Consider the following 25,077-nt stretch of genomic DNA (forward strand, 5'->3'; position numbering starts at 1 on the left):
GGTTTACGGGAGGGGGGATCGGGTTTCTGAGCTGCAAATTGTCTCAATCACTTTTACTCCTCCAACTTCCCGGATCATGTCGAAAGAACTACCGTTCAGTGCGGTGCGAGCTAGGCCTCATGATCGCTGGTCCCCTCGCAATCTGGCATGGATTATAGCTGGCGCTGGCTTGCTAGCTACAAGCTACAACTTTTTTCGACCCTCATTTTCTCTTGGGAGCCAAAAAAAGCTCTACGCCGGGCAAAGTGTGTGGAATGACGCGGACAACCCCGCACGCGTGAAAAACTTCCGTCAATGCGCGATAGACAATCTTCTGCAGACAGGACTTCCGTTCATGGAAAATGTCAAACCCATCACCGTCAAGGATTTTGTAGAGCGACGAGACCGATTGGCGCGAGCTCTGGTTGCTGAGGGAGCTGATGCATTTGTGGTGGAACCTGGGTATACATTCAAATATTATGGCAATGTGAGCCAGCCCGAGTGGGAAGTGTGGGAGGTAAGAGATCATTCATGAAGCTCATCGAAAATTTATTTAACTCACCAATTCAGCCCGAAGAGCGTCCTTTCCTCATGGTAGTCCGCCCATTTCACGACGAGGCCACAGGAGAAGTCAAAGCGAACACCACATTTCTCTGTCCATCTTTCGAGGCCGAACGCGCCCGTCTACTTGGAATGCCCTTCCCTGAAGAAATATCAATTGTTCCGTGGGAGGAGCACTGGGATCCATATGCCATTCTGCGGCAATCCGATGTGTTCTTTGGCCTTCGACGACCCGCACGCCTGATGGTGGACGAAGAAATGCGAGACTTCATCCAGCGCGGGCTGGGATCTGCCGGATTTGAGGTAGTCGGTCTACAAGGCCAGGTTGAGGAAGTGCGGCAGATCAAAACTTCTAGTGAAGTCGACATTCTGCGCGCTGTCAATACCGGGACTGTGGAAGCGGTGCGACAGATGAGAAAATGCCTGTACCCCGGTTTGACGGAAAATGAGATAGCTGCTGCTCTTGACGATGCTCTCCGAGCGGCTGGAATGGATCCCTTCTTCGATATTGTGCTCTTCGATGAAAATGCTTCCAACCCGCATGGTGGAACAAATGGATCAAAGGTTTTGGAGCCCGAGACCTTGGTTTTGATCGACGTCGGGTTCGTACTTTCATACCTTATCATCTATCTAACAATCTAACGCAGTGATAGTGCACATCTTTACGGATACTCCTCCGATATCTGTCGCACTTTCTTTCCTCCGTTCTTGCAGAAACCCTCCAAGGGTGATGTGCTTTCCCCGCGCATGACTGAGAAGCTGAAGGCAAGCCACTCCGTTCCTTTTCCTCTCTGTACTCAGAAAACTGACGGTAGTACAGGTTTGGGATATCGTTTTCGAGGCTCAAACTCGCTCAATTGAACAAATGCGTGAGAATGCGACAGCGGCAAGTGTGGATATTGCTGCACGCGACATCATCAGCCATGCTGGTTATGGTGAAGCTTTTACTCATCGTGTCGGGCACGGTATAGGAATCAAAGGTCTTGTGCCATGCAATCCATTCAGCCAAATTTGATAAATTGACGATATATATAGCTCACGAAAGCCCGTATCTGAACAAGGGGAATACCGCGAACTTGTTGAAAACCGGCATGACTTTCACCTCGGAGCCTGGTATCTACTTGGTGGATAAGTTCGGGGTGAGGCATGAAGATATACTTCTTGTTCGGGGAGATGAAAGTCCCGAGCTCCTGACAGGAAGTCGGGCCCTGGGGCCTTGGGAGCCATGATCTCCCGCTGGGTTGCCCAGATGACGGGGGAATGAATGGCACGTTGACGTATCTCAAAGTAGAGTGGTCAAGTTTGGAGCATCTGAAGCATTCACTTTAATTTTGGACATAAGTCACCAAAAATAACATCACACTTTACCTCAGTGGGTTTTATTGGTTGTACATAGGCGCGTCTTCCAGATGTCCAAGATTGGATTCATCAATAGTGATTACCACCATAGAGGCAAACTAGGTAGAGGCTCCGATGTCCTTGATGCTGAAAGATCTATCCTATTTTTTTCCCTGTTGAAATGATAGAGATGCCCAAGTGTCTATTGATGACTAAGATTTGATTTCCTTTTGTTAAAGACTTTGGGCGTAATAGTTGTTTTATTGATACTTAGGTTGACAACTAACCTCTTTGTCGAGTTCTTTCTTTGCTCTTTAGTGTTTGGTCCTTTTGTTTGTGCTTCAAGTCAGAATTCGGGAGTGGAAGTTTCAAGCGAAGCCAAGAAATGGCGGCCTCGCAGCATCTTTATTGGTGTGGTTTGCAACCGGAGCAGGCAACTTGCGACCCAATCGAAATCGATCGAAATCCTCAAATGAAAGAACTGATCCAATCAGGTTCATGCACGTCTTCTGTGCATATTTCTCTCAGGGATTCTCCCTCCAGCTCTTCATAATATTAACTTCAAGACGGGGGATATTCATGCGTCACGAAATTTAAGCGAGGAATCCGACACCTTCAGGTCATTTGAGATTGCCCCGCTTCCTAAGATCTCTCGTTCGCGGATTATGTGCTCCTAGAGTCTTATCAAAAATGGTATCTTTCCGTGTTTTCTACGCCATCCCGATCCTGATTTCCCTGTGTGTACTTTGTGCTTGGAGGGCCACTAAATATGCTGAGAGACAGCAATGGTGGACTCTGCGCCTTCGTTTTTCATTGTGGCAACCTTATTTCCTGTCGTTATGGATCATTTCCACAGCAGTCACCTTGATAGTTGCGCTATACGATTTTCGCTGGACAGCTCTTGATTCGACAGAGAGAGATTTTCTGTCGGACGTGCTAATAGCGCTTGCTAGTGTTGTCATTCTCATACTGGGAATCGACCTCGCCTTGGCTACATTCGAGACACGCCACTACATGCGCCTGCGATGGAAGGCATGGACAGGCGCAAGCAGAACAGGGATACCACCATTGTTAGCAAGATACATTGGCACATCCGAGGATTGGCCTGAACTTCACCGACGCACACAAAATATCCAGCAACATCCGGTCGAAAGGTTCGCGGGGCAATTATGGGGAAACAAGCGCATGGTTGAGGACCCGACAGATCTGCTTCGTGCCAGAGCGTCACTTGATGGAAACAAAGCGCCGTCATGGCCACCCGGATTTCAACAGGTGTCAGGTGTATACCATCCCATTTCTGCAGATCAATCTGTGTCGCTACTGTGGGGTGAACAACTCGGCTTCCAAAAACGCTGCAGTCGCGGAATCATCTCTGTTCCTCCCAGCTTGCTGAAAACATCACCTTCCCTGAAATCTGGATTGGGTGGAAATGCGGTATGTCTTGCATACGGGATCTTGGCGCGAAACAAGGGTCTCGAGCCAGGAACACTCATCTGCAACCTTCGAGCAAAGAATTCGTTCCGTGAATTCGAAGAAAGCGGTCTTTGGCCACACCCGGCGAAAACATTGCGTGGGTACTATTACTCGGAATTCAATCGAACATTTTCCCTTCTTGGCTCGTCGTATGTCACGGCTGCAACTGAACTTGCGATTTTACTCGCTGATAAGGATTATGCCTCGATTGACGGGTGGCTGAACTTGAATTTTGAGCATCAAGACTTATCATTTAATCTCGAGGCGCATTCTCTGGGGGCAAGTGACGAGGATTTACGGCGGCTTTATCGGGGCCAGTATGCAGTCATGCTTGCTAGTCTGTGTCTTTATCGAAAGGGCACTTGGATTCGCCCGGAAATCACGGTTTTTGATGCAGTATGTAAATTCGAAGGGGTAGAGCAGCCGACCTGGGCAGCCTCACCTGAAATCGAGGTACGAAGACAGCGGGAATTAGATGAACACGGTCCAGAATTGCGACGAATCGTGGACGCGGTGATCTGATGACCGGTCTTGGCTTCCAGTTCTCGTTTATCAAATACGAGTTGGTGTCCCGCGGCCCTTGCACATCCCAATCGCTTAAATTGACTTTGTAGACGGGTGCTGTGCTTACAACCAACCGCTTTACTGGATTGGGTAGAAGCACTTTCAAACCAGGTTTCTCACCATGTGAATTCATTGCTTGCTTTTTTTATTCTTTCAAAAATTCACCCCTCAGCCTTAACCATGCAGTAATCTGCAGGGTCCGCGCTAAGTTATATTCGGGGCCTCACCATGTTCTTTAACTGCCCCACCCCATCATTCCCCCCTGATTAGCTCCACAGCCTCCACTATTGTTCGTCATACAATTCCTACATAATTTCTTTGAAATGAAGTTTCAAAGCTATCACCTTTATTTATTGTTTATTTCTATGCTCTTGGGCCATGCAAATTCCAGAACTATCCCCAGTAGCCAGGGGGTTTCCCGGCGTCAGGGAACAAGTTCTACGTCGACAAGCTCGGCCATATTCAATCCCACCCACGCAACTGCCACGGGCCTTCTTTGGTCATCTATTGGCCTTGCTGTACTAACAGCGCTTCTTCAAGGTCTCGTTACGGCCCTTGCATTGATGACGGAATCATCTAATCAGTGGACCTTTCGATTTCGGCTGGCAAAGATCGAGCACTGGTGGTGGACAACCGTATCTGCCCTTCTGCTTGTATCGTTGGTTTTGAATATTTTTTCGTTTGCTTCAGGCAACAGCAACGAGTCAATCTCCGTTCTCGTCATCTCCTCAACGACGTTTCTCACGATTGTGAGGTACATGCTTCCCTCGTGGCGTGCTCGACATTTCATCCAAAACCGTTGGCTGGCCTGGTCCGGTCCAAGTCGAACAGCAATCATGAAAACCGAGAGGACATATTGTGGCACGAGGGACGACTGGCGAATTTTATCCAAGGAGGTTGTGATAGCAGAAGGCAAGGATGTTCCTTCCGACTACTACGGTTGGCATATTTTTCCATTGACGGGAATCTCACAAGACCCCACCGACATATTGAAAGATATTAACACCACAGCACTTGGGGGACCGGATCGTTCTGGCACGATTGACTTTCTCTATGACGATGGATATCCGGAGCTGCAAACACTTTCGCTGCTTTGGGGAGCCGAAGCTCAGGGCTTCCAGCCTAGAGTTTCCCGATCCATCTCAGCAATGACCGCTAGCCTTTTGAGATCTCAACCTTTCACTAGTGAAGGCTATGCGGGGGAGGGTTTCTGTCTTGCCATGGGTATTCTTGGACGCAACAAAGGCCTCAAGCCCAAAAATATAGTCTTCAAAATGACCTCTTCCATCTCGCCTGGTCTTGAACAAAAGTCTGCTTGGCGTCCACGACCGTCCAAAACACTTCGGAGCTACTACAAAAAAGCACTTGAAGCTCAATACGGCGGTCTAGGAGAGGACTTTGTGAGCGCGGCGGTGGAATTGAGCTTAATACTCATGGATGCTGATGAACCAGCCATTGCGGCTTGGCTAAAAGCAGCATGTGAACACCAGAACTTTGAGATAAACAGAACTCTGAGATCTCTCAAGGCAACCCCCCATCAGCTCCGTGCTCATTACGAGTCGAGCTATGTATCGATGATCATCTCCATAAATAATATGAGAGACAAACAACTAGGTCGCAGAAATCATGAGCTAGCTCAGGCTAAGCGACCTGACATTATTTGCCTCGGGCTGCGACTCAAAGCCGAGGGTGTCAAACATCCTCCAGACTGGTGGAACAGCCCCGAGATTGAGGCTTATCGTGCTGGGGAAAGAGACCATCTAGATCACGATTGGTATGACGAAGCTGCAAAGTTGCTCGGTCTTGAATCGTACCCAAATGGGTTCGAGAATGGCCACTGGAATGGTACGCCACAGCCACAGTTGGCAGCAGGCCAGTTGAACGAGCGCTCGGCGTCGGATTCCAGCAATCCCAGCACTATTGTAGCAGCGTCAGGCTCGCCGAGGCCTGTCATCAGCGACACTGCAATCGGTACCGATGGTATAGAATTACGACAGCTGGGGGTCGGTCAGAGTGATAATACCTCGCAGGAAAGAGTAACTGGTTTGACGCAGCCTACATCGCAAAGTGACCGTGATGTGACTCGTTGGCGTTGAAAGTGCACCTCCAGATGCCAGCATTGTATTTGTAAAATATTCTCACTTGAGCATCGAATGCTAGTTTGGCTAAACTCACAAGGCCAGCTTTCTCCGCATTCCCCTTCAATGTAGCCACATGTGCAGGAAGGGAGGGTGCACGCTTAGGCGCGGGGTTTGTGGATGCATGTGTGGAGCCCTCCATTTTTATTGTAAATGAAAAGAAAAATAATTCCATTTGAAGTAGAGCACTTGAGTGGTTCAAACCAACATGTCTTTCTCTAGCCTTGCAAGGTCGGATAAACGTTTCAAATGTTGTTCCTACATGACCTAAGACCCTTCATGGCATGTTCGGACCTCTCCCCCACCTGCTCCGGCAGTCTAGCTTGACGACTGCTTTGAAGATTATGTATGAGGCCGATTGGTGTTGAGCTCGGTCTAGTCAAGACATATGTTTTGTAGCTTTCTCGGCTGGCTCGGGGCCCGAAGCGTTGCCTTGGGCCAAAACTGTATATCAATCCAGATGGGGGCAAGTGAGGTTTCGGGACAGTCAGCAAAATATGTTCCGCTATAACTGTAGACTTTGCCAGCACTTGAGGTTTTTTCCTTTTACAGGTCCTCACTTGGGCACCGGATGGCCTGAAGTTCTCTCTGAACAGAACCACGCCTGGAAATAACGGTCGCACCCGGCCTTGTTGCCCGTGGGCGAAGGTGCTTGCTTTGTTTACACTGGAATTGGCCGGAAAACCGAACTTGGTAAACGTTGCTTATCTGATCGAAAGGAACTCTCGGGCGCACCACAAACTTTACGACAAAAACCCAGTCACTCGTGACATTGAATTATGTTTTGCATTGTTTACGGGCAGCAAAGATCGATCGTACGCATCATATGTGCGCCACACCTCTCCCATCCCCTTGGATGTTCTGTGCCAGCCTAGCCTCCAAAAATTCTCGGTCGGCAGATCAATTTGTTGAAAGGATGAGATGATGAATGGACTCAGAATCCGGTCTACATTTGTAGCATCGTTTTCACACCGACTGATTGGCTAGAGAAGCTTTCCGGTGAACGTTTCCGTTCGCCCTCTTTTTATCTCCGACAACTCATACATAAACGTGAACAACTGCTAAAAGGGGGAGATTAGATACCGATCAGCGATAAACGCGCGTTGAAAGGAAGCTTGTTTGGTAAAAAATTGTGCTGGAAGGCATCTTGCGCAGCGTGAGTACGCAATTTCGTTTCCCTGGGTGGATTGTTCGGTGTGAGCGAACGAGCACTATAGTTCCCCAACAATTCATGGATTTGATTTCACTTTAAATTTATGGAGAGAAAGTCAGGGACGGGGATTTTGCCGTTTATGATCTCAGATTTGGTCTGTTCCCTGGTACCATGCGACCACTATGTGCCCTGGCGCGGTTTACACCAATCATGACCTTGTAGATCCACCAATTGACTCGCATTCTGCCGGTAGAGAATGCAATTTAGGCTTTATCAGGTACGCCATTGGATTGAATAGAGATTCTAGCCGCATGGGCAACTCGTGCCGAAAGATTCTAAAGCTTAGCTAGGCTGTAACATAATGATTGGATCTTTGATTGCCCATACTTTTGGTCTTTGGATCTGGCTCGACTATGCAAAGCCATGTGCACTGACCCCACGGCCTGGGATACAACCCTGGAACCTTTGGCTTCGTGGATCCCCACTGAGGGGGCCTATAGGAGAAAGGGATGGAACAGACGGGGGATAAGATTTATGCAAAAAAAAAAACGACATTGTTTCAATAGTCCTGAGGAATATTGAGTTCAGAACAAAGAGAATGTCTGTAGAACCAAGAGTACTAGTTTCTTCAGACTATGCGATTAGTTCAATGGAAAGACTGGATTTTCAGGGGCCGATCTTTTTCCCCACTAGTCATTTCGCAACAATAATTGACGCCCAAGCGCCGCGGAGACATGGTGTCACTGGCCCGGTTGGCCCGGGCCGACCAAAGATGGAGTTCCTTCCAACGAACTCCAACATGAAGCCAATGGCATTTTACTTTTATGCTTCAATGCAATTGTGACTTCGGGAATTTGTAGCGACTGATAATGATAGGCATTGGCCATTTCCCGTTTTTGGGGGTCTCTTCAACGCTATTGACAAGGAAAAAATGGAGACTCGGCTAATGTGGAGTCGGAGAAATCCACTTTGGTGCCGGCACATGGGCTTCTAGCGTGTGCTTTGCAAGCAGAATCCGCCGCACACGGCTCGTGGGGATAGGCTATTCGCTGTTCAAGCTTCTCTAGCCTTAGCCCAGGCGTTGGTGGTGCGGGGATTAAGGGGCTTCATTTCTGCACGAAAATTTGGATCCGCGAATGTAATATCTTTCTCCCCGCTCTCAGGAGTTGCAGCAGAGCTGGCTTTTCTCCCTTTTTCATTACTCTCATTTATTCTTATAATTTGGGGGCCGAAACTTGATTTCATTCCGGTTGCCAAATTGTCTGTCGTTTCGTGTTCGTGTTTCTTTTTTTTTCGGTTTTGGCGACCATGTCTCTCACTGCCAAGCAAAACACAGCCATTGAAATCACAGAGCGGATTACCTCTGCACTTTCAATATGCGGTGCTTTGTTTGTTATCGTTACTTATAGCGCATTCTCGTCCTTCCATAAACCCGTCAATCGCATGCTCTTCTATGCGTCTTTCGGAAATATTCTCGCCAATGTCGCGACCATGATATCTTTATCCGGCATAGAAGCTGGCCAAGATTCGGTGATGTGCCAATCACAGGGCTTCTTGATTCAGATGTGAGTCTAGACTACCTACCAGTCCAGAAGTTGACAATACTAACGAATGTCAACAGGTTCATGCCTGCAGATGCGCTCTGGACCCTGGCAATGGCCTGCAACGTCTACCTTACGTTCCGTCATAGATATTCATCAAGTCAGCTTCGAAGTCTGGAATGGAAGTACCTGGTGGGCTGTTACGGAATCCCGTTTATCCCATCCATCATCTACGCCTTCTTGAGAACGCAATCCAAAGGAAGAATCTACGGACCTGCCACAGTAAGTTCAAGAGTAAAGCTTCAGCCCGATCGACTAACCGCTAACTTGATATGACAGCTTTGGTGTTGGATTGATATCAAGTGGGATCCGCTTCGAATTGCCACTTTCTATGCCCCCGTTTGGTGAGTGGATCTCAAACACTTAACGTCATCAAATTCTAACTAGTCCTCCAGGATGTTGTTCCTCGTCACAAGCTTTATCTACCTCTCTGTTGGAACAGAAATTTACCAAAAGCGGAGACAACTTCGCAGCATGGCTTCACGAAGTCTCGATACCGTTCAGAGTATGAAGAGGGTCGAAGTCCAAATCACCACCGAGATTGCCAGGGAAAACTACGACATTGGCGACGCCTCATCCCCTGCGACACACGAGAACTTCCCACGGGATGGAAAATTCTCTCAATACGCAGCTTTCGTTTCATCCGCAGACCACACCGCCGTGAAAACCTCGGAAGCGCTCAAGTCCGGTCCGAAGATGTCCAGTTCCGATGCCGCCGCTTGGGCCTATACAAAGTGTGCTATGCTCTTCTTCGCTGCACTTCTCATTACTTGGGTAAGAAACTCTTGACTGGGAAATTGATGATGATGATGATCGCTGATGCAGATTTGAATAGGTGCCTTCAACGATCAATCGTGTCTACACCCTGATCGCCGAAGGTGATGACAGCTTCGCGCTTTGTTATTTCGAGGCCCTTGTGCTTCCTCTCCAAGGATTCTGGAACTGTATTATCTATATCACCACATCTCTAGGCGCCTGCCGAAAACTTTGGGCGTCTCTTTTCGCACACAGGCCCCTTTCACAAAGAATCGCCTTGTCTAATATGCATGTGGAGAAAGGAAGACCTTTCAGCAGGATTGATGAAGCTTCAGAGAGCACGAAGGACTTGGCATCGGAAAGTCCCACTCCCGGTGAATGCTGATTCATATTGCAACGTTAATGCTCAAATTACCTACTTGTCTTTCTTTTACTCGACGACCTGCAGGGATGTGCGAAAGAAAACGAAAAACACATTCTGCTACTGTACATACCCCGTCACTCCTTTACGAACCAGCTCAATTAATCCCTTAATGCCAGAAAGACCAAGACCAAACTAGAGCCCTGTAGAGAATAGGACACATGCATCTACCTAATCTCAAAAGTAAGAAGACTTCCAGCTACCTAACCAGGTACCCGTTGACTTGGGCACCTGGACAGTTAACTGTTTGATTGATTATACCGGTTGTTTTTACAATCTAGAGAATGCCGCCTTCAAATGTTCAATATGCACTCTACATATACGACCCACATGTGCACTGATAAACAAGAACGGGAGTAAGATTAAAATTAAATATAAATAAACCAATAAACATATCCCGGCATAAAATAGCCTTTGATTAAGCACTGAAAAAGCACAGAGGGCAATGGCCAGGCGATGGACAGCGAACAGGCAAATCTAGCCAGATTGCTGCATGTTCTGACACTTAGCGTGTTTGAAATTTAAGCAGCGGCTGTGGGCCTCCGTAGAAGCATCATACTCGTACCCTGCACGTCGAAGATATCTGCGAACTTTTAATTCTCGTTATTAGATTGTCGACTTGGAATTTGAACTTCCTTCAGTGTTAAATTCAGCGACAATAATGTCCGGAATTCTGGTAATAGTTTAGACAGTTTCCACCTCCAAGCTTAGTGTTCATGATTTTTTTTTATCGAGGCCAAGGCCAAAATCTTGACTGATTCAGTGATCGGTTGGGGCAGAAAGGAGTTTGCGTAAGCCTCCTGCACACTAAAGCGCCCCCGTTTAGGGGCGGCTATTTAGCATTCCCTATTGCCCGGGATAAATAGACCAACTATCTCAATATCCAGACCTACAAGGATTCAACTACGTACAGCCAATTGAAGCTCTATATGCTATCCAGATGTTCGCCCGATACGCATCTAAATTGGTTCAATGCCTGGAGTACGCTGGCGTCAGCCCTACCCCGGCAGTTCTCAAACGCGAACACCTGCATTCAAATGTTTCTTCGTTCCTGAATCTGTTTAAGTTCCAAGGTGCTGGCATCCATTTAAGGCCTGGGTTATATCACCGACGCCTCTCCTTGAGTATAGAAAGCTTTGATTTCCCAGAAAAAACACCAGATATAACACTTGAAATATTATTGTTTCACTCTGCCACCTTTTCCTCCTCACAAAAATAACGCCATTGGTGCCCATGTATGGAAGAGGTCCATGGGCTCAGCGACAAGTGGAAGTCTGGTAGGTTGGGTCTGGGATAGCCCTGGTCGCAGCACGATCAGCTTAATCACAACATGCCTTGCCACGATTCTCCTCTGTACATGGGTCGTGATACATCCCCGAGTTTATAAACGCCAGTCATACGCCACGCTACACAAACTTGCCCTCTTCTTCAAGGCACTTCTCGCCCCAGAGTTCATCGCGGTGGAGGGACTTCAGGAATGGTCTCAATGCCGACGAATGGAAAGGGAATGCGCAATTTCCACAGGAGGAGAATTGAAATTTATCCATGCATTCTACATAAGCATGCTCGCCTTGAGATACCGAACCCCGCAAGGAGACCGCGTCATCTGGCCAAATCAGTATACCTGGCTACTCAATGAAGGGCTGATCCGTTGGGATGACCATTCGAGCTGGGGCTTATCTTTGGAAGATATCTGCGACAAGAGCAAATCGGACAGTGCTGCAAAGCTGCTTGCTGTAATACAAGTCACTTGGTTCTCTGTGCAGTGTATATTGCGCGTCTCTTATTCCCTTCCACTATCCCAGCTGGAGTCAATGACACTTGGCTATATCCCGTTGTTTATCGTCACATATTTCTTTTGGTGGAACAAGCCAAAAGATATACGATCACCGTCTTTCGTGGAGCTTCCAGGTATGAGCCAGGAACAGTTCGAGGTCTTCGAGTCGATGGCCGTCAGCGACAAGTTCGATAACGAAGGATCAAAAGACCAAATTTCATACTGGAATGTGTGTTATCTCACTCCTCGCGTTTTCGAAAAAGAAGAGGAAGAAAGGGTGAGGCGATTGGCCGAATCAAACGTCGTTAAGAAATTCGCGAGAAGCCGGGCGCAAAATTGCCCCACTGCTGAACAACCATACACGACCATAATCGACGAAAGAGAACTTCACGAAGTGGAAAGCCAAGTCACGATTCCCAAGGATGCTGTCATCGCTCACTGGGATCCAGATTTATATAGATCCAAAATTTGGCCGTTGGCGTGCCTGTTCGGTATCTCCTTTGGAGCCCTTCATCTTGCCTGTTGGAACACGGTTTTTCCAACAACTGTCGAGCTATGGCTTTGGCGCACTTCTGCATTTCTTTCAATTGTGTCGATGCTCATTTTCATGCACTTCAAGAAAGTTGTTGTGCGATGGGATGGTATTTTGACGATTATCAGCTTGGCATCCCCAGCGATCTATTTAATTACGCGCATTGTGATGATTGGAGAGGTCTTTGCGGCACTGAGAGGAGAAGAATCCGCTATTTACGACACTTACGAATATTCTATTTACGGTTTGCCCTTTTTGTGAATTTTTCGGAGCACAGCCTTTACGAATTTTCGTACCTCTTGGTTTGAAATTCATTATCCCGTCAATTCCTACCTAGAATTGACAACTATTCGTTTATACGATGATTATGATCTGTTCATATGACTGAGACCTGTATTTGCTTTTCCTGCTTTTTTTTTCTTTTCTTTGTATGTTTTTCTGCGGAGTAAGGGAAACTCACGCTGCGCGGAACGGGGTCTTTTGTATTGATTGGGTTGCAGGTGGCATTCAAATGTTTTCGTTGGCGCTGGCCGGTTTCAAGAAAACGAATATTTTGAAGATTTGAGAAAAATGGGTATTGAGCGGGGACTACAAACGCTGAGCCTGACCCTTGACAGGGATCCCCTCCACTTTAACCAATCAACTGATGGTATTAACCGCTGCCATTAGAGCCACGTAGTTAAGTACCCTCATTCCAAATCTGCCACATAGCGAACAGTAGTAATCACGATTTATATTTCATGAAAATTTTCCAAGTGAAAATTTGAGATTTCAATGTTCACATCCTACAAAAATAGCTTCGATGACAAAAATAAACTCGAAAACAGCCATAGAAGCATTCAAAGTGGGAGAGACTTGTACACAACACTGAATGGGTTAGCCTGCCCCACAGTCCTAGTGCCTCCCCAGCCGTCAGCTTTCAAGATCGACGTCCTCGCATCTCCCAGGTGCCTCTTCTCACGAATCACGATATAATCGCTGCTTCTGTTTGCGTCTCCTTGGAGATTCAAGATGACGGCCAGCCACATAGCGGGGACTTTCTTCAAATATGCCTCCATCCCACTGGCAGTCGCGGTCGGGTTATACGCGATCCTACTAGGGCTGCTCACCACTTCGACATTCCAGTCTCATGTTGTGTACCTCCACGCAGTTCAAATGACATGGTTCAAAGACCTGAATATTCCGGAAACTTTTGGATTTTTAAGAAACCAGGTCACCCCCTTCTATATCAAAACTACAGATGGGGAACACCTCTATGCATGGCATATTCTCCCCGTGGAGCTGTATCGCAAGAATGAGAATTCTCTCCTTCAAGAACCCGCTGGCCTTGTCTCCGATATTAAGTCTCGAGTCAGCTTTCAGTTACTGCGAGATGACCCCGAAGCTCGGCTGATTATCCACATGCATGGTGCCGGTGGAACTGTCGCTTCGGGGTACAGAGTCCCCAACTACCGAGCACTTTCTGCTGGGAATCCCGAGAAAATCCATGTTGTAACATTTGATTATCGAGGATTTGGAAAAAGCACCGGATCGCCATCCGAGACTGGGCTTATCATTGATGCCCTTGATGTTGTCGACTGGGCGATGAATGTAGCAGGGATTCCTCCGTCTCGGATTCTCTTTTTCGCTCAATCGATGGGGACGGCCGTCAACGTTGCTGTTTCCAAACACTTTGCTCTGCAAAATCCACCCGTGGTATTTGCGGGTTCTGTCCTTGTTGCGCCATTTGTCGACGTTGCAACATTGGTCTCAACGTACCGTGTTGCGGGCACCGTTCCAATCATCTCGCCACTTGCCAGGTTCCCGGTGGTATTCCAATACCTTCAAAGATTCATTCGGGACAAATGGCTGAGCAAAGACTCCATTGCCCAATATATTCGCGCTAACGAGTTCAACGGGGAAAAATACCGACTGACGATAATTCATGCTGAAGACGATTATGATATTCCGTGGCACCACTCCCAGCTTCTATTTTGGCATGCTGTTAATGCGTCAACTCCGACAGGAATCAGCTACGATGAGCTCGAACGGAAGAAGTTGGATTCAAGAACAGACCTTGGCGCTGCTGGATCCATGATGGAATGGAGAACGAATAATGGGGTTATTCGAGAGGAAATATTGAAGACTGGGTTGCATGATGTAATCATGGGATACCCCGTAATCACAATGGCAGTGATGCGACAATTTGAAGCCGTTGATCGGACATTTACATCTTGACTTAAATCAATCTTTTTAGTTCAGGAAATTCCAAGGCTGTCATAGCAGTTGGAGATGTTTCGCACCCAGGTTGGGATATAGAAAAATATCAGATTTCGAGATATCTGATCAATTTTCAATATGATTTCTCCCGTCAAGTAGAAAGTTGGCTGATGATTCTCGCCGGTTCAGCCTCCAGGGGGAAACCCGAACCGCCCCCACTTCCCGCCGGTGAATTCACGGACCACGTTCACTTGAAGACGCGTAATCCATTGTTATTGAGCTAATCAAAATTTTCACCCCGATAATTGGAGGACATGCGGGCAAAACAACACCTTGGCTGCTCCGTGTTTGTCAACCTGGGCAATCGAAGGTATTTACATACACTCAACATAAATCTTCACGCTGCACCAATGCAGCGCGACAAAATCAACCATGATGTTCTATTGGCAGTCCAGATAAGCGCCGGTCCACTTTCCCACTGATAAAGTATTCAAACACCAAATAGCGCCAAAGAGGGCAGCGTATCATTCTCATTTATGCAGAGCGTGGGGCGCAGGCGTGCAGCCGCCGCCATGTGTGATTGGACTCGCAGCAGGTGTCTTTGTTCTTTCCTTAGAGTCCCGAGCAACCCAATCTTTCCTCGATGCTTTTGTCCACGTTGTCAGGCTTGAGTGAAAATGCTCGCGGCCGTCCTGAACGGCAGCCGTCAAAAGCGCCGTCTAGCACTGCTTGGATCATTTGTGCTGGTGACAATACTGCTGCTGCTAACGTACTATTCATTTCTACCAATACCAAGCTACGCATACCGTCTAATCGCCCCGTCTGTCGCTGTTGGCGAAAAAATAGAACCTCTGAGTCTCCCTGTCGAATACACCACCGTTCCTGCAGAACCAACATTTTGTGCTGAGCGATTTGGAACAGCTTTTCTTGAAAACCTGCGCGATTCAGCAAGACAGTACTGCAACCAGTCGTCCGCTCTCACCTGCTTCCATTCTCACACCACGGGCAAGCGATGGGATTCTTTCTGTTTCGGGAAGGGGGCCAGGTACGACCATGACGAAGGTCAATTCCATCTAGAGTGCAACTTGGTGGAACAATCAGAGCTGGAATTAAACGAAACTGTGCTGGAGGGTGCCCCGGAGTATCCAAGCTTTGATGAGCTCGAGAAATACTGGTATGACACTGGTCTGCCCGTAGTTTTCAATGGCTGGATTCAAATGGATAACGAGACGCAACCATCTTCGACAAAGACCGAAAATTACACTATATTAGTCAAGCGGGAAGGCGCCACCAACCACTGGCACTCGTTGATGGAAATATACTCCATGACACTGAGTATAGATGCACTTCAAATTACAGCCCAATCGACAGATTATACTCCTTTCTACGTCGCCGCGCGCGATGCTCCAAACACTCAAGTCGTCATACTTGATGACCACCCAGACGGACCGTATTTCGATTTATGGTCGCTCTTCTCAAAGAAGAGAGTCCTCCGTCTGAACGATCTCCCGGCAAACGCGACATTTGAAAATATAATCGTACCCCTTGCTGGTGCATCAAATACACTTTGGCAGGGTGACTGGGAGATCAATTCTTGCGAAAAGTCCGATCTTTTGAACACTTTTGTCGATCGCGCGTTGACTCTATATGGACTCAATGGCACCATCCCACGGCAGAACAAAGAAATAACCTTGACATTCATAAACCGAGTTTCTGGACGAAGACTCGCCAACCAAGAGGAATACCTGAAACGGCTCCAGCGAGAGATCCCTTCCGTCATCATTCAGTCCATCGATTTCGCAGCGATTTCCTACGAAGAGCAGTTGAAGATTATTCGGGAATCGGATATCCTAGCAGGCGTCCATGGAGCTGGTCTCACACATGGGATTTTCTTGCCTCCTGGGTCGGCGATGGTTGAGATCCTACCAGCTGGGCTCAATCACAAGGGGTTTCGCAATGTTGCTTCTTTGCGAGGTCATGACTATTTCAGTACACATGCAAATGAACCGCCGTCAGTCAAGCAGGGTGACTGGCATTCTGATGATGTTTATTTGGACTTTGAGCGATTCGTGGATGTGATGAATATAGCCATCAAGGCAATGTATAATAAAGGCATGAGAAGTTACGATGTTAATAAATAGGCAGTGCTGGAAGCCCCGTCGACGTCTAGGCTGTCAGTCGGCCTTCATTTGAATATTCTAAGCAGAACCAGGCTCTGCCAATCTTGCAGAAAAGCCTTAGAGATTTCATCAAGAGCGCGTGACGGGCAGGGGGTGATTGTGTGTCTCGGGAAGTTCCCTTAGGCCTATCGGTGCCTTAGCACGACGTGTTTCTGTTTCCTTTCCCCCCTCTCTTCTCTCTATCAAGTCACAGTCCTCACTCATCATCAGAAACCAATAGAACGAAGTGAATTATGCCACTATAAAAGGTTGAATTCAGAGGCAGCTGAGCTTACCTTCTTCAACATCTCATTTACTACGAGAGATCTTCAAAACTAAATCATCGATTGTTACTTTCATCACTCTTCGCTTTCACATTCCACGACATCAAAATGTGCCTCTGGGAGCTGACTTTCTGCCCTGCACGGGGCTGCGTGGTATCTTACAAGGTTTCTGAGATTTGCCCACAGCGACAAGGGAGTAAGCCGCATCCCGCCAGAGCAGCGAACACAGTCGAGATCACTCTTGCCAGCCGATGTGCGAGATGCGAGGTCCTCGACAATATGGACATCGAATCGAACCATAGCACCAGCTTGCACTCCAGCGGCAGTGCCACCTGTTAGTCGACAGCTCAGCTGGGCTCTCCCAGTGATCCCTTAAGCCATGGTGGGCTTGTGCGCGCGCGGCCTTCCTTCAATGGATAAGTCAAGCCCAACATCACTTGAACCAGGACTTGCTCAAATATCATATTGTCAATTGGGGTTCGGTGGAGTGATGAAGGGCTTCTTGACCTGGAGAATGGATCAGAGTCTGACCAGAGCTATGGGGACTTATGCTTGATTGAGACATCACAATGGGTCAAATTCATGAACCGCACGCAGAATGTCACACATCGTGACATGTGTTGACATGTGTCAGTCATGAGTCACGAGTTGACAGTGAGTTCTCTTTGTTCGGTTGAGAAGGTTAGGGTTGGGTTTTAGGTTTAGTTCTCGCCAACCTTAACGTACGGGGTACTTAAGGGCTGGCTTTCTTCTCCTGTTTCCTTCTCTTCTCTTTTTTTCTCTCTGTCTTTGTTTTCCTTGCTTTTCGGACCTTAGAACAATACATTGTTTTTTGCTTGCCTCGTCACACAGAAGGCGCACTCGGAGGAAGAAATAGTTAGAGGGATTCATGTGATAGTACTCGAAATTAATTAAATAACCCTCAAGCTTTCATGCATGACCGCCCCCAACTACTTAAGATTGTCTCTTCTCTCCCGTCTCTCTTTTTGGCCTTTTCTTCGTAGTCTGTGTTTTTCTCGTATTTCCGGATCAATTTCATTCTTTAATTTATGTTTGCCGTGTAACAGAGAAGCTCTTCCAAACATTGAAGAGCAACCTATGAAATCAAGACATATAAAGATTACCAGAAGGGGATAAAGGAAGTCTTCAGGGAAGGTAAAGATTGGTCGGAAGGAGAAGTCCTCAGAAGATAGGGGTGTGGAGAATGAGATTCATGTTGTTTCCATTGTATTTATACTGGAGACAGGCGTTGCTCAGAGAATAGAAGACCCAATGAAGTGAATAAAAGGTCGGATTCGGAGCGAGGTCCTCCAGGACTCAACTGTAAACGGGGGTTATTGGGTCAAGTACATACATATAGTATTCTTCTTCCTTTCAACTTCTTCTTCCTTCTTCCTTCTTCCAACGCTCAAACTCAATCCTGTCAATTCCTCAATTCAGGGCTGAACTACGAATGGGAGTTACTGAATCAATTATACTCTTCTTCCTTTCAAACCCTTCTTCATTTTTCCAACTTTCTCAACCCGATCAACCCCTCAATTGATCTGTTGAAGTATCTCACCCCAAGCCTACGGTCCCCCCGAACTTTTTTTCTCGATTGGTCAGCCACACCCATACTATCAGCGCCATGGTAGCCCCAAAAGTCCACATTTCTGCCCAAGCTAGAACGGCATTGCAAGCGAACCTCACCATACGATGCCTGCTCGCGGCCCGGTTTGTTCACCATATCTCTCGATGTGATGGATATGTCATTCCTTGGGCTGGGGACCTGGTTTTGGGAATCTGCCGCGCTATAGCCAAGAAAATCAAAGAGGATTGTCCGCTGTTCAACTTTCAAATGAGCATGATCCAGATGCTTGGCTCTGCAAACATTGTGTTCATCTGTTTCGATCTCTTCCTCAACCATTGTGACCAGAAGCTTATGACCAATATTCACACCAATTACCAACTCCAGTGGCCAATTTATTACATTTCTGAACGAGGAAATTCTTACAGCATCCAGAGAAATGAACAGATGGACCCCATTGTGGCTGAGAAATATCTCTCCATGGGCAAATTCTATCAAGAAAAACGGCCCTTCTTTTTCGATTATCGGAAGAAATCAGGCTATGACCCTGACGGGCAACGCAGGGAAGATTGTCAGGATTTGCTTGCCTATGAAGTGGATCGACCGGAAGATCTTGATCTGAGTAGTAGTTATGACAATCTGAGTAGTGATGGCGATCTGGGAAGTTATGACGATCTGGGAAGTGATGTCGACATCTTAAGTGATGGTGAGGAGGGAATTCCGAACAAGGGTGAGGTCGGACTAGGCAATGAGGGTGGAGACCCAGTGTCTAGACTAAACGGCTGGTGGTATAAACGTTTGGCGTAGGACCAAGTTATGTCCTGATTCGCCAAGTTGAGGTGCATGATGGCGCGAGGTGGATGAATATGTATATCATATCTCACGCCCTTCCGAGGCTTCGTCCTTTTCCTTATCAAGCATCTTTATTAGTCTCAGTTCTTGGATGTCTCATTTGATATTCCGAAGTTATTTGTTACTTTCATTATTTTTCCTGTTTGTTAGTCTCAAGTGCTCATTTTTTACCTCTCAGCTCCTCATCATCGCATATCGAGTATATTACGAGTGCATTGAGACAGGGACGTCATTGATGTTTGACGTGGCTATGGTAGATCCTTATTCCGAAATTCAGGTGATACGTATTCTTCTTCAATTCATACTACCAGAGCAACGCGTTGCTGCACAGCTTATCGCGCTGAACGGATATCTGGATCAGGAGCATAACCCAATAATTTTACTACCAGTGACTGCTCCAATTAAGAGAAGACCGAATTTGAAGAAAGAATACATAAACCCATGGAACTGGAGGGACGAGGGAAATATGGAGGTAAACAAAGAGGCACTAAGCTTAATCTGGAAAGAGGAAAACATTGAGAATCAAAAAAAGGAAATCTGTGAGCTTTGTGGCCACCGCCTTTGGATCGTGCCCGGGAAGCGACAGAATCCTTCTGCCCACAAAGTTCGCACCAGAGCCATCATTACGTGATCTTGTTTAGGCCCTATCTACAGAGAAATCCGAGAAGGGAAAATCAAGAAAATTGCAAGAAAAAAGAAAAGAAAAAAAGAAAGAAGATTGGTCACTTGATGCCCGAATTCCCAACCTGTGGCCAAAAGTCACCTTCAATCTAGGCAGGAAGGCACTTGCACATTTTTGGAAGTTGACAAGGATTTGTTTTTAGGCTAGATATTCGTGCACGGACGGGGTTCTTCAATGGGTGGCTGAAACAGAACTGACAGGTAGTTGGCAAAGGATGGATTGGCCATGCCTTAACAGGAGAAAGCCCGGGTCTAGCTGGCTTGGCTTTTGCTTTGACGTTTGAATACTCGGTGGACAATGTAGTAGCATAAGAGTATTCTTATTCTGTACTCCGTTTGTACTCCGTATGGAGTACGGAGTGTCACTTTGTGCAAGTGTTTCAGAATTTTACTAAGGAGTTTAGCTCGTTTCATTCCCATTTTACGTAGCGTGCAACGGATTTCTAGTACGGGGTAAAATTTTCGAACTCTTAAAAACCAGCTGGAATTCAATAAGGAGATCTAAAATCAAAGTTTCCAAAAGCCTGTTGCTCAAAGCCTAAATATAGCTTCAGTCGTAATTTCACGGCGCAGGAGATCCATAAATGACTACGTCAACAATCCGGTGAGAAGTCCGCGAGGAGTCCGTCAGTTGTTCTCCGTATGAGAGAGATAACAAATACAGAATACGGTGGCTGCAAAAAAACTCCACCGGCGTCTCACGCTACTTATCTAGTGCTGCTGATCTTTTTTTCAAATCGTACGATTTAATGCTGTTGATCGATTTGAAACCTTTGTGTAGAACTGAGCACGCGGCAGCAGGGCTGAGCCTCCACCCGGACGGTCCATAGCTTTTAAGCTTATAGGCTGAAACTTTCGGGGCCACGCGGTCTCCCGAGAGCGGGAACCGGCACTACGAATGCCAAGTTTATTGTACCTGCAGGAAAAAGCCATTTCCGGTACATGATGTATAGCTTGCGCTCTTCAATTTATTGGTGATAATAGTACACAGTGAACCCAAAAAAAAATTCGACCGATCGCCTGATTTCAAGTTCGACAGACACGCTTTTTATTCATTAAGGGTAATAACCCTGGCGTGGATTTGACTGTGGAATTTGCTAGCCTGACTAAGTGGTTCCGCTTTTGCCGATTCATTCATTTCGCGGGCTACCAGTGGGGCGACTTGTGGGTCTTGATCTTGTTTTCTTCTCGATGTTGACCTGGGAAGACGATTTGAACCTTGGAATATGGGCAGAGCATATGCAGGCAGAGTGGAAAATCTGCTTCAGTATCCGTCATAGTCAGCAGATGTTGGTATAACATGAAGACTTCGTACGATTCATGTACTCACGTTGATATCAATAAGCTTATCCAATGCAGACAATCTCCCGCGTCTGTCATGACGTTGATCGGCATAGATCCGAGTCGAAGAACGAACATCCATTGAGAACCAAGCTCTCATCTATCTTGAGAATTCCACTGTAGCTTCCCATGGTTGATTTTTGGTTGGAATATGGGAGTATTGTGCAAGTGCGAAATCAGCTACATCCGTTGGGCTGCTGCTGGTCTGGCTGTCGTATGCTCTTTTCGAGTAAGAACCCTTCTTGAAAATGGATCCTTCGCCGAGGGTCCTGCGGTGGGCATCGATACCAGCTAGCGTGCCGATTGTGACTGCTAGGGGCAGAATCAGGAGAAAAATATTGACAAGATAACCAAAAATGTACATTGTAGCGGTTGATGGAAGGTTGTTTGTGTACAAAGTATGCTGCAAGCGTGGGGTGAGGAGGATGCGAAAGAGAAGTCTTTGAAGGATGCCAGTCTCTGAATTAGCTAATCGGATCAGCACTTGATGTTGATAAACCGAACTCCTTTTAAGTTCTCGGGAGGACTAGTATTTCATCCAGAATGTGCTCCGTAGATCGACACAAAAGGAGACGTGACCGAGATCGGCTTTACCTTTGAATGGAAAAGCCTGGTGGCTGAAAATGAAACATTTTCGTCACCCGCAGGCCTCCAAAGTTACGGAGCACTGTTTATTCGACTTATGCAACCAAAATAGCGACACCTGCTCCTTGGCCCGTGTAGCGAAGGTTTGGTGGAATAGATCAAGAGTGGGTCAAAGCCGCGTCAGTATTAGAGCGTCCACCATATGGATACCAAAATACTCCAATCAAGCCACACTGCTTTATTTCCAACAACCAAATTCTGAAAATAGCACAGTGGTTTCAAGAAGGCAAATTCAGAAGCTACGGGGTCATGGAGGTTGCCTTTTTGAGGGTTCGATTTATGGTTGAGCCCTCACTTGAGAAGCTAGTCACGATATGAGCCCCGTCATGGCTTCATGGAATGTACCCGAACTGTGGGTATCCGAACCACTGTCGATCAGTTTCGCTCTAGATCGAGTATTTTTGTCCGGACCACTTTTGGCGTGGATTTCCGGATTTCTTTTCTGTGGTGATTTCCAGAGTTCTGCTCTAAAAATCCAGTCTTTTCCCACTTTGTTTGTTGTTGTTATTCCTTCTTTTTGTAACCAAGGGCGGTTCATTCATTATACGCAAATATCTCGACCCATCTTTACTCTCCGGACATTTCCCACGTCATTCGTTTAGAGCGCATTCGATTTGCGCCATGGCTGCAATCAATCGCAGTCGCGACTCCTCGACAGACCGCGAAGACGATTCTGACCATTCAGTCCACCAACCTGCCTCAACCGGTGTGGAACCAATTGTCCCACGACAAAATGCTGTCTACTCAGATATGACCGGATTATACCCTAGCCCGATTTCCATGGGTGCCATTGTGGGCGATAGACCATTCAGGTCCACTGCTTCATTTTCAGAGTTCTCCGAATCACCAAGTCAAAGACCATCGATGAACTTTGGATCTGAATGTCCTTCTCCGATGCCATCAAACGTGAGTGCGATTATATCTTGTGTCATTCAGCACAATCTTCTGTTGTGTATTGGGACTAATCAGTTACCAATTTGTGATATAGTGGCAAAGTCAGCAGAGCTTAGTACCCCTTGTGAAAAACCCGGCTACGGCTGGATTCAGCAAAGACTGGGTCAAGTCTGGATCAATTGCCCGCCTACACGATCGAGATGACGCCGAGACCTGGAAGGGCTGGAGGCGAACAGTCTACCACTTCGCGCCGATATTCATGGTTGCCAACTCCGCTCTATATGTCTTCTACCTGGGATTGCGTATCTACTGCATTATTATGGCGCAGAAAGCCGAGTCAATGACTTTCATCGCGGCATGGATTTTCGTTGCGATTGAACTCTCCGTTGCCATTCCTTCTCTCTTGCAAAATGGCTGGACCATGTTAGCTTTGAAGAAGAGAGGTCGGCCAAAGCTGCGTCTGACAGGGGGTGAGGTGCCCACCGTCGACGTTTTTGTGACGTGTTGTGGTGAGGAAGATGACCTCGTCTTGGATACCGTTCGTGGCGCGTGTGATCAAGACTATCCGGCACACAGGTTCCGGGTCATTGTGCTAGACGATGGAAAGTCAGCTACCCTACAAAAGAGTGTTGAGCAATTAGCCTTCACTACTTACTCTAATTTGTTCTACGTTGCCCGTGAGAAGATCCCAGGCAAGCCTCATCATTTCAAAGCCGGAAATTTGAACAACGGCCTTGACTATACTGTTGGACTACCAGGTGGAGCTGGTGAATTCATGGCGGCATTGGACGCAGATATGGTAAGATACTCGACGTGATCTCTAACAACCATAAAGAAGACTTGAAAAGCTTACTTGATATAGATCCCTGAACAAGACTGGCTGCGTGCTATTGTGCCCCATCTGCTTGTTGACCCCAAGATGGCCCTGGCCTGCCCTCCTCAACTATTCTATAATGTGCCGTCAAGCGACCCCCTCGCGCAAAGCTTGGACTTCTTTGTGCACGTCATTGAACCAATTAAAGATGCACTCGGTGTCGCCTGGTGCACAGGATCCGGCTATGTTGTCCGACGAGAGGCTTTGGAAGATATTGGAAACTTTCCCCTGGGCTCACTAGCCGAAGATGTGGCCACTTCAACCCTTATGCTCGGTAAGGGGTGGAAGACAGCCTATATCCATGAACAGCTGCAATTCGGAACAATCCCAGAAGACTTTGGTGGCCATCTCAAGCAACGTACGCGATGGGCCATCGGCACAGTCGACACTGCGTTCAAACTCAAGTTTTGCGTGTGGGGCGAGGCCGTGCGACAAATGTCTTTTGCCCAGCGCTTCTCCGGCTTTCTGTATGCTGTACTAAGCTTATACACCCTTGTGGTCACTGCTTCGCTATTTGCTGTTCCTATTATTCTACTATGGGGTAAGCAGCTTGTTGCTTATGCTAGCGAGCAGGAGCTCCGCTGGCTCATCTGGGCATGCTTCGCATCGACGATGGCAAACAGATTCTGTGAATTCACACTTTACACTCCATCAGGCTATCATACTGGCCAGCGAGGCTCACGATTCCAACTTTGGATGTCTCCCTATATTGCCCTTTGTATTATTCGTTCGTTCATGCTTCCTAGCTGGCTTGGTGGCCAGACTCAAGCGTTCAAGCCTACAGGCTCCCTTGGATCTGCGCTGAACGAACGAGACCCAGCGATGAGGAAGAATATGTTCATTCGTCTCAAGGTTGTCTTGCTGAACTTCATGGCGCTCTTTCATTTTGTTTTTGTGTACGCGACACTCTGCGCGGTCGCTCTTTCCACGTACAGGTGCTTCGCCTCTGAGAGTGGGTTCAAGGACGTTGTGAAGTGCCTTATTACCCATGCATTCTGGCCACCTTCTGTCTTTTTGTTTATTTGCACCTCGCTCTGGACGCCAGTTTCTTATGCTATTATTCCACCAACGATGCCAGATCGGGAAGAATTGCTAGACCGCGATTCAAAGACGGGAATTGCTCATCCAACTCAGAAGAGCAAGCAAATTGCGTTTGGTGGCCAAGCAGCTTGGTTTGAGCTTGAGCACACTGTTTCGACCATTGCAACTGTTTTGGTGCTTTGTTTTTCATTTTATATTTAATTTCCGATTATAGTGGTAAATGTTTTCAAATGTTGGAAGATGAAAG

The 25,077-nt window shown here is 47.2% G+C and overlaps 10 protein-coding genes across 10 annotated transcripts; all 10 read left to right on the plus strand.

Moving 5' to 3' along the window:
- Positions 1–76: 76 nt before the first annotated feature.
- N7466_005829 (uncharacterized protein) lies at positions 77–1,769 on the plus strand (the record flags this gene model as incomplete). Its single annotated transcript, XM_057165226.1, has 5 exons — positions 77–496; positions 550–1,142; positions 1,194–1,317; positions 1,361–1,505; positions 1,576–1,769. 5 exons carry the CDS (start codon positions 77–79, stop codon positions 1,767–1,769), a joined length of 1,476 nt encoding a protein of 491 aa, XP_057020825.1.
- Positions 1,770–2,892: 1,123 nt separating this feature from the next.
- N7466_005830 (uncharacterized protein) lies at positions 2,893–3,873 on the plus strand (the record flags this gene model as incomplete). The annotated part of the gene is made up of 1 exon (XM_057165227.1): positions 2,893–3,873. The coding sequence occupies one exon, from the start codon at positions 2,893–2,895 to the stop codon at positions 3,871–3,873; it is 981 nt and encodes a 326-aa protein (XP_057020826.1).
- Positions 3,874–4,751: 878 nt separating this feature from the next.
- N7466_005831 (uncharacterized protein) lies at positions 4,752–6,011 on the plus strand (the record flags this gene model as incomplete). Its single annotated transcript, XM_057165228.1, has 1 exon — positions 4,752–6,011. One exon carries the CDS (start codon positions 4,752–4,754, stop codon positions 6,009–6,011), a length of 1,260 nt encoding a protein of 419 aa, XP_057020827.1.
- A 2,638-nt stretch (positions 6,012–8,649) lies between these two features.
- On the plus strand, positions 8,650–9,948 carry N7466_005832 (uncharacterized protein; the record flags this gene model as incomplete). The annotated part of the gene is made up of 5 exons (XM_057165229.1): positions 8,650–8,771; positions 8,828–9,029; positions 9,087–9,151; positions 9,203–9,581; positions 9,643–9,948. The coding sequence occupies 5 exons, from the start codon at positions 8,650–8,652 to the stop codon at positions 9,946–9,948; spliced, it is 1,074 nt and encodes a 357-aa protein (XP_057020828.1).
- A 1,286-nt stretch (positions 9,949–11,234) lies between these two features.
- Positions 11,235–12,554, plus strand: N7466_005833 (uncharacterized protein; the record flags this gene model as incomplete). The annotated part of the gene is made up of 1 exon (XM_057165230.1): positions 11,235–12,554. One exon carries the CDS (start codon positions 11,235–11,237, stop codon positions 12,552–12,554), a length of 1,320 nt encoding a protein of 439 aa, XP_057020829.1.
- A 750-nt stretch (positions 12,555–13,304) lies between these two features.
- On the plus strand, positions 13,305–14,510 carry N7466_005834 (alpha/beta hydrolase; the record flags this gene model as incomplete). The annotated part of the gene is made up of 1 exon (XM_057165231.1): positions 13,305–14,510. The coding sequence occupies one exon, from the start codon at positions 13,305–13,307 to the stop codon at positions 14,508–14,510; it is 1,206 nt and encodes a 401-aa protein (XP_057020830.1).
- A 659-nt stretch (positions 14,511–15,169) lies between these two features.
- On the plus strand, positions 15,170–16,633 carry N7466_005835 (DUF563 domain protein; the record flags this gene model as incomplete). The annotated part of the gene is made up of 1 exon (XM_057165232.1): positions 15,170–16,633. The coding sequence occupies one exon, from the start codon at positions 15,170–15,172 to the stop codon at positions 16,631–16,633; it is 1,464 nt and encodes a 487-aa protein (XP_057020831.1).
- Positions 16,634–17,043: 410 nt separating this feature from the next.
- Positions 17,044–17,274, plus strand: N7466_005836 (uncharacterized protein; the record flags this gene model as incomplete). The annotated part of the gene is made up of 1 exon (XM_057165233.1): positions 17,044–17,274. The coding sequence occupies one exon, from the start codon at positions 17,044–17,046 to the stop codon at positions 17,272–17,274; it is 231 nt and encodes a 76-aa protein (XP_057020832.1).
- Positions 17,275–18,562: 1,288 nt separating this feature from the next.
- Positions 18,563–19,309, plus strand: N7466_005837 (uncharacterized protein; the record flags this gene model as incomplete). Its single annotated transcript, XM_057165234.1, has 1 exon — positions 18,563–19,309. The coding sequence occupies one exon, from the start codon at positions 18,563–18,565 to the stop codon at positions 19,307–19,309; it is 747 nt and encodes a 248-aa protein (XP_057020833.1).
- A 3,333-nt stretch (positions 19,310–22,642) lies between these two features.
- Positions 22,643–25,031, plus strand: N7466_005838 (glycosyltransferase family 2 protein; the record flags this gene model as incomplete). The annotated part of the gene is made up of 3 exons (XM_057165235.1): positions 22,643–22,927; positions 23,010–23,714; positions 23,778–25,031. 3 exons carry the CDS (start codon positions 22,643–22,645, stop codon positions 25,029–25,031), a joined length of 2,244 nt encoding a protein of 747 aa, XP_057020834.1.
- Positions 25,032–25,077: the final 46 nt, after the last annotated feature.

The sequence above is a fragment of the Penicillium verhagenii genome (genome assembly GCF_028828195.1).
Source record: "Penicillium verhagenii strain IBT 33310 chromosome Unknown utg000006l_segment0_segment0, whole genome shotgun sequence".
Taxonomy (NCBI): domain Eukaryota; kingdom Fungi; phylum Ascomycota; class Eurotiomycetes; order Eurotiales; family Aspergillaceae; genus Penicillium; species Penicillium verhagenii.